Source organism: Ctenopharyngodon idella, chromosome 16 (genome assembly GCF_019924925.1).
Source record: "Ctenopharyngodon idella isolate HZGC_01 chromosome 16, HZGC01, whole genome shotgun sequence".
Lineage (NCBI taxonomy): Eukaryota > Metazoa > Chordata > Actinopteri > Cypriniformes > Xenocyprididae > Ctenopharyngodon > Ctenopharyngodon idella.
Genome location: NC_067235.1, coordinates 27060001 through 27068936, shown reverse-complemented (window position 1 = coordinate 27068936; position 8936 = coordinate 27060001). Strand labels below are relative to the sequence as shown.

At 38.1% G+C, this 8936-nt stretch overlaps 1 protein-coding gene across 1 annotated transcript; it reads left to right on the top strand.

Moving 5' to 3' along the window:
- Positions 1-36: 36 nt before the first annotated feature.
- On the top strand, positions 37-8391 carry she (Src homology 2 domain containing E). The gene is made up of 6 exons (XM_051866029.1): positions 37-1032; positions 3683-3806; positions 5655-5873; positions 6094-6295; positions 6855-6974; positions 7083-8391. The coding sequence occupies exons 1-6, from the start codon at positions 556-558 to the stop codon at positions 7264-7266; spliced, it is 1326 nt and encodes a 441-aa protein (XP_051721989.1). The 5' UTR covers positions 37-555; the 3' UTR covers positions 7267-8391.
- Positions 8392-8936: the final 545 nt, after the last annotated feature.

Sequence of the window (8936 nt, the reverse complement as noted above, 5' to 3'; positions counted from 1 at the left end):
CACCCACAGCTGCAGAACAAACGCACACGTACATGCACATCCCCTTCACTTCATTTAGACTGTCGCTTGGAGTGGATATACCGGGAATGGGATCTTCAGCGAGAGCTAAGAAAAACTTTCAATTTTTCCGCGTTTATGCCCTTCAGAGACTCCTCTTTATCTTGCGGGAATAACTGGGAGCAAGCAAAAATAAGACATTATTCTCTAATGTGAAGAATCGTAGTATACTAGTTGAGAGTGTAAGAAGTTTCCTGAAAAGAAATACGAATGGGATAAATTCTGTGATCAAGATTATATAAAAGGGATTTTAACATTCGGAACCTTTCCCTAAATCAATTTGACAGATTTTTAAAATTAAGTAAATTAAAAAGAGTTCTTGTTTCAAATAACAACAGCAACAACCTTGTGTCAATTGAACTGCACGTTAAAGTGTTGTTAATAAGTCAAAAATCAATTATAGGGGCCATAGTGAGTGATATTTTAGAAGCTGATTAGTTTTCTAAAGGAGTTGCGCGTGTGTATGGAGAGTGGCGCAGACACCTGTGCGTATTCGTCATGGCGAGGTGGTTTAAAGATTTCCCAACTAGTTTGAAGACTGGATCCGACCGGATCCGTTCTGCTTCGGAATCGGGGACTCAGTCCCGTCCCAAACCGGTTCTGACCGTCGGTACTGGTTCCAAGGGGAGTCTGCGTAAAAATTCTGGAGCGGAAAACGGTGGCGGTGGTGGTGGTGGTGGTGGTGTGGGTTCCTTACTCCACGGGAGAAATCGTAAAAATTCGGCCATCGAGCTGGGACGGAACCATTCCAGCACCGGCTCGATGAAAGACGGGAAGATATGGGAAATTCTGATCCCTGGGAAAAGTAAGAAAAACACCAAAATGGAGGGGTTTGAAGACCATCGCACCCTGCGGACCACCAGTCTTGCTGACGCGTATATGAGCAGAATGATCAAGGTTAATGATCCAAAATCCAGTGCAGGAGGATCATCCCCAGACAGCGAGAGGGCCAAGTCACCAATCAGAACAGAAACGGTAAGTTTGAGAATGAGGCACCACAATGTAGACTAACAATAAATAATAATATATTAATAATAATTATTATTATATTATGTATTTGTTTCTAGACAGATTTAAAGTATAGGTAACAACTGTTTTCTGAAAATTTAATGAATTCATCTTTGGAAAAAAACTACCATTTGCTGGTCTTAGGTGGTTTTAGTGGGGTTTTGGGAACTCTTCTGCTGGTCTACTTGCTGGCTAGCTGAAATAACTTAAGACCAGTTTAAACCAACTGAGACCAGCATCTTAGGGTGGGTTTTTCAGGAGGGATTAAGGAAGAATAGCCCTGATCTGAGTGATAAAGCAAGCCTCATTGACCGATGTTTTTTTCAGGAGTTCTTTTTAATACATGACATACTCCAATTTTCCCACTCCCCCTGTTGACTGTGAGAACCAAACAAATGTCTTTGTTTTGAAAATTGAGATCAATATCTCTCTTCCAGCTCTTTGTTTAAGCAATATCTTCTTCTCCCCTCCCTCAGCCCCCTCTTCTCTCTTTCGTATCTTTCTTTCCTCCCTCCCTCCCTACGTCTCTCTTTTTCTTCCTATATTCTCTTTTCATTGAACTGCTGTATTATAAGCAGACACAGCGGAGCTGAAAAGCAACAAACACAATGAGAGCCTTTCCTTGCCTCTCTTCCTGTCTCTTTTCCTAGTCATGCACACTCTCTTCACTCTGTCATTGTGGGAAACACACTTTTGTGCTCGCATACACACACACACACACCATTGCTCACAAATACGCAAAGAATACAATGCATATATAACACAATGGCTCTATCCCATTCTTCCAGTCCCTGGTGAAGGCAGTGTTTGAAGAATTATGTCACCTGATACATAGGCTGTATCCTCTCCCATTTACAGACATCCCCTCTAGCTACACTTTGAACATAATAGCACAGAAATCAGAATCTCATGAGGTCACACACACACACACACACACACACACACACACACACACACACACACACACACAACGTCCAGAGGGAGAATCAGAGAAAGAAAGGGGAAAGATGGGCCAGAGAATAAGCTTAAGCTCTTCAGAAATACTGATTATTCAACTACAAGATGGAACAAAGAATTCCAGCCATATAAGATGTAATTTAACTCCAGGTTTTGGCTAAATGCCCTTTTTAGCTGGGTTTGCACTATTTCTGAAGTAGATCTTCAGCTCCTCTAGTGAATATATTAGCATCATATTATTAAAGGACTGTTCCAGGTTCAGTACAAGTTAAAGTGTTAGTTCACCCAAAAATGAAAATTCTGCCATTAATTACTCACCCTCATGTCGTTCCAAACCCGTAAGACTTTCGTCCATCTTCTGAACACAAATGAAGATCTTTTTGATGAAATCTGAGAGCCTTCTGTCCCTCCATAGACAGCTACGCACTTTGACACTTCAAAAAGTTCATAAAGAGATCGTAAAACTAATCCATATGAATTGAGTGGGTTAGTCCAAATTTTCTGAAGAGAAACAATCACTTTATATGATGAACAGATTTAATTTAGGCTTTTATTCACATATAAACATTGATCAGCGAACATAAACAGAAGCTCAACCTAACCTGCTTTACACGCAAGAACAAAGCTCTTTCAAATGTGCTGCGTAACTTGTTGGTTCTCGCGCATCAAGCAAAAATGCTTGAGCTTCCATTTACCACAACTGATGTGTGAGTTGATTCATGTTTATATGTGAATAAAAGCCTAAATTCAATCTGTTCATCATATAAAGTGATTGTTTCTCTTCAGAAAATTTGGACTAAACCACTCAACTCATATGGATTAGTTTTATGATGTCTTGAACTTCATGAAGCGTCAAATTGTCAGTTGCGTAGCTGTCTATGGAAGGACAGAAAGCTCTCAGATTTCATCAAAAAGATCTTCATTTGTGTTCCGAAGATGAACGAAAGTCTCACAGGTTTGGAAAGACATGAGGCTGAGTAATTACAGAATTTTCATTTTTGGATGAACTATGGCTTTAAGCCCAATCGATAGCATCTGTGGCATAATGTTGAACCTCCTCCTTTTCTTAAAAAAAATTAAAAATTAAAATTAAAATGAAAGGGAATGGGGCCAGTCCTTAAATGTTAAAACATTCACTGTTTCAATAGTATATTCTCATGATGTAAACAATAAGCATGTTAACATCATTTTAGTGTGAAGAAATTACTTACTAACCTTTTCTGTTTACAAGTTCATTACCATGTCAATGTAACACCTAAACACTAAAATGATCATAAAAATTAAGAAAACAACTTTACACCTCAAAAACTTTTTTGTATGATTCTTTAAAAATTAAGGTAACATTGCTTTTTAATGTTCTCTAAACATTCTGAAACAATAAGTAACATTTAAAAAATGTTAGATGACGTCCAACTAAAATATTTCAGAACAACAACAACAAAAAAATGTTCCATGAACAATGTATATATAATATTGTGTTATTGAGAAAGTAATTAAAGACCAGGTATCTTTGAATAAACATTCCTGGAAGAACATCCTGGAACATTGAGAGAACCTTGCCAGAACGTTAGCCAAAGTTCTGAGAACATTCCCTGTTCTATTATAGACCTTAACACAAATCATTGATATCTCTTACTTCTTTTCCTCTCACTCTTAATAGATCATCCTGGAGGATTATGCTGACCCATTTGATGCCGAGAAAACAAGGGAACAGAGAGAGGCTGAAAGAGAAGGAGAGAATGATGGCTACATGGAACCTTATGATGCCCAGCTTATTATTACAGGTACAGCACTCATTTATTTTCCTCTTCTCTCCTTTATTTCTCTTTCTTTTAATCATTTATTTATCTTAAATGTTTTGACAGTGTAATAAGCAGATTTTCAGGGATTTTAAGAGTATGAAAAATCACAGCTCCCTCTCTCCCCTGGTTGGTGGTTTCCACGGTGACAGTGTTGTGCTGGGACAATGGGTGCAGTTTCCTCTTTCTGCTTCCTGTTTCCTGTCTGTGTTTCCTTTGCCCCATTCTATGGACAGGAAGTTGACCCCTGCCGTCCCCCCAGTATGCCTAGCTATGTGAGAAAGACCCCCCAACACTCCCCACTCCCCCCAATCACTTCCCAGAACTCAGGAAGTGGCTTGCTAAGCCAGCCAATCATAGACTCGGTCTGACTTTCCCCTGGTATGACCATTGTTTTCTCACACAATAGGCCAGACACAAAGTGACAGCAAAGAAACAGAGAGTGAGGGAAGAACGATGGAGCTCCAGGCGTAGTTTTGTTGATGTTGAACTTTAAACGTTAACAAATTTAGAGAAATTAATTTAGACTGACTGAAAATGCTGTATGATACAGATATATATAAGAAGAATTATAGAAAATGCCATATTTTATCAGCGTTTTTTTCTTTTCATCACAGTTTAAAAAGGCTTATTCGAGATGGGTTTCTATATTTTATCAGATATGTTTTGTGTTGTGTAATAAGGTTTATTTTTTTCATTTTCCTATTATATGGGTACGTTTTCCTATTGTATGTGTATCTGAATTATCCAAAAGTTAAAAACATATTTTAATATTCAGTCTAAATGTAAAATCTAAACTTAGAACCAAATAGTTAGCTGATACAATACACAAAGGCAAATGATTACAAAAACTCATGAGCGGTAAAGCAGACTGTGTATAAAGAAAAACTTTGCAGCTTTAGCAGAAAAATATAATGTAAGTTCTTTCATAAAATGCTTAGCTGCACATTTCTGCTTATATATATCGGCCACATGCATTTCCATTGTGCATCATCATAATTATTTTTCAAATGCTGTTTTTAGTTCTGCTGCCTCTTGCTCCCATAAAGTATAATCTTTTAAAGAAGCAAACCCGTTACTGTATCATTTAGTTTGCTGCAGAGAGGCGCACACACTTATGACTTGATGTGGTATTTGTTGGTACAGGTTCAACTTTGACTTGGTCATAATTTCCTGTGGTTTCACTCACAGTTATTTAATGTTGACAGCTTGTTCTGCATCTTTACCACACAGACTATATATCTGTACATGAAGGATTCTCGATATGCACATTAGATAGTGATTTCTAGGGACAAAAAAGGCCATCCATTTCCACTTTTTAATGAAACTAAGTGTGATTAATTTAATCTTTCTTAATAATAAATTTGGAAAAATTTGTCAGTGATCAGCTGCTCACAGTGTTTTATATGCAAATTCCATAACAGAATGTGTTATATTAATTTCAACAGTTTTTAAATATGAGAATATGTAGAAGCTTGATAAATTTGAGTCTGAAGGTGCCGTCAGATTTACTATTGTTCTGTAAATGTTTGTGGCCGAAATTGAGTCATTTCGTTAAGAATCCATGCAATTTGCCCACACAGAATTGACAAATTCACTGCATTGACTAACAGGAAGCTGCTTGGTTTGAAAGTGACTTTTTTTGTGAGTTGTGCTTCATACATCGCTACGCTATTGACAATAGAAAAATGAAAGCATTTATGTAACTACCATAATTATAGCCTAAAAGCAGCTTGGGCGATGTACTACATATAACTTTCTAAACGATGTTCTTATCCCATACATTTCTTTTGTGGAAACAACTCTGAAATATAAATTGGTGCCCTTACGCAGAGATTCGGCGACGAGGCTCGAAGGACCTGCTGAAAGTGTGCGTAGTGTTGAATGGAGGAGAGAGTGAAGGATCTGGACCCCCTCAGATCTATGATGTCCCATATGAAGAGGTTCTGGAGGGAATTCCCTTGACCCGACCTGAGTCCGACCCCAGACCACCGGCAGAGTATGAGCTGCCCTGGGAGTGGAAGAAGGAGCAGATTGTTAGAGCACTGTCAGGTAACATCCCTCACATTCATATTAGCAGCATCTTCTTTATTTAGCATTGCCATTACATAAACACAATATGATGAAGAAAAACTATTTAAAAGTCATTTTGTTTTAATGACATGTTATTGGGGTGATTATGATGCAGCAGTTGTTCCAAACATTTGGGATAACAGGGGGAGGCCATTATTGGCAGATGCCATCATAAAATGATGTTTTATTCTGTGTACAGCCCAGTTTGATGGAGTGGAGCGCATGTCGAAGGAAGAATCAGGTTCTCCTACAGTAAAACAGCAGACCCTGAGACATAAGAGCTGGACACCCAAATCTCTTCGGCCGAATCCCCCCTCCCCGACTTCCCCATCATCTCCCAGCACTACCCCAGAGAGCGAGACACCAATAGTTGATCCCACCCTGCCCTTGGAGAAACAGAGGTGTGTGTTTAAAACGTGTTTTAGACACTACTGGCAATGTGTGAATGAGGTTATTTTATGCAGATTACCTGAATGAAATGGTGAAATTAAAATAGTAATGGGACTCTATGTGCTAAAATATGCAATATATATTAACAGTTATGATGTGAAACATCTGATCACCTAGTTACTATAATAGAGGCCAAATTAATATTAGTTTACATGTCAGGGAGTATATCTTCAAGAAGAATGTCAACACTTCGGGAATTTGCACTTAATTTTTTTCATATAGGAGTATATTTTTTAATCTTTTATATACATTTTAATATTTATTCATATTTATGTTGTAATAAAATTTGTGCCCACATCAACATTGAACCCCACTGACTAAAAATATTTGCCAGATCTATCCATTTGTACAGTTGTCTGTCCATCTTTCTAAATCCCTCCTAATTCTCTTCTTATATAGTCTATACTTTATCTAATCTGTTTTCAAAGTACTGTTCATATTACATAATCATACGATGTAAAAATAAGAATCTCCTCCCATTTTCTTCTCTCTCTCTCTCTCTCTCTCCAGCTGGTATCATGGCAGTGTGAGTCGTCAGGAGGCGGAGGCTCAGCTACAGCACTGTAGGGAGGCAAGCTTCCTGGTGCGAGACAGCGAATCAGCTACCAGCAAATACTCCATTGCCCTCAAGTAAGTGCGTGCTTGTGTATGCTTGATATCAAGAGAAGAAGAAATGAGTTAGCAGTCCTGAAAAGCTGACGTAGATGATATAAGATCCTTATTTCCCTCTCTCTAAAGGACGAGTCAAGGATGTGTGCACATCATTGTAGCACAGACTAAAGAATGCGGCTACACACTGGAAAAGAGCAGCTGTGTGTTCCCAAGCATCCCAGAAGTGGTGCACCACTACTGTACCCAGCGCCTACCTTTCACCGGGGCAGAACACATGACGCTACAACACCCCGTACCACGCACACACTGAACATACACAAACACACACACACACATGCTGAACGTATACATAATACAAAGCATTCTCTGGTGCAAAGACACGAATGTACAATACCATGGTGCCTACCAATCACATGCCAGCAAAGCACAGCTTAAAATTCTTTGTCTTACTGTATGTATGTGTATGTGCACATGGAAATGAATTACTGAAGTGGGACTTTCCATATTTGAGTTTTCACCCTCTTTGAAACCAGGGTTTTACTTAAATATGACTCCAGAAAGACCAAGGGAGGAAATATGTTTCACAAAAGCTGTGGTTTAAACACCACAGTAATGTGTATCTGTTGTTGACTTTTGTTTTGTTATTTCCTCATCCCTTGTTTGAGTACACTGGAAATGCAGCCTCATAAGTTCACTTCCAATCATGCTACTGATCTAATTATGTGCCTGAAGGGGTAACGCGCTCCTAAACTCCCCCTGCTGTCAGCAGCGCCAAACTGCAACAGTATCAATCTTGCAACCAATGCCAATTTTGTTACTTTCCCTGGTGAGCGACAAATTTTACTCCCTGCAACAACAACTGTGCATTTAAGAGGCCAGAATTGGCACAGTTGATATTTTTAGGATCCGTAGTATAGATTTAGTTTAGAATTAATAGTTGAATTCTCATATTATTATATCCTCTGAGAAAAACATTTCACCTCACGTTGGCAGTTCCTGGATAGCTGAGGTTAGATCGTTAGCTCGGATCAATACAGCAAATTGAAGCTGGCTCGTTCATCAGATAAATGAGTCATTGCCGTTGATTGGCTAATGTTCTTGTCTGTCAGTGATAAAACTTTCTATTGATTGGTTTGAGTTTGGGAATAGTGGGATGTTGAACGAATTACTGACCGCACAGTCATGCTTGGATTCATGGCGTACCGAATGTGACATCACTCTCTTGGTGATGGGAAGTTATGTTTAAATGTATGTCTTTTTGTTTAAAGGTAACAGGTTCCAGTTTAGTCTTTAAGGATGCTAAATTTGATTTTGAAGTAATTATTGTTTTAATCTAGATGAGAGAAATGAGAGGGAAAAAACACATTCTCTGAAGATTTTGCCTTTGTACAATGTAAGACTGTGCAAAGCCTGAAATAAAGCAGATAATGCTGAATTTGTAAAATCTCTCTGTCTTTTTCACATTCACACATATAAAAGTCCCTGCAAAAATGCAACATATCAGAACCACAACAGATATACCGTGCTAAAGCCATAATAACCATAGAAGTATATGTTTTGTTTTGTTTTTTGAAGAAATTAATACTTTCATTTAGCAAAGACACATTAAATTGGTCAAAATTGACAGTAAAGAATTTTATATTATTAAAAAAGTATATTTCAAATAAATGCTGTTGTTTTGAATTTTCTATTTATCAAAGAATCCTGAAAGAAAATGTAGGCCTATATCACACTTTCCACAAAAATATTAAAAGGGAGGTCTAATGCTATTTTATGCATTCTGACTTATTTATACTATTAAAGACTTGGATTCTCTTGCTAAACATGGCCAAAGTTTCAAAACACGAGTTGGACGTATGACGGAGTGTTTCTGTGCCAAATACACTCCTTCAGAGTTCGTACAAGTTTTGAAAAGTTTTTTGCGAGTATGGCCCTGTATTACGTAATAAAGGGCAGAATTCCTTGTATGGGCACTTCTTC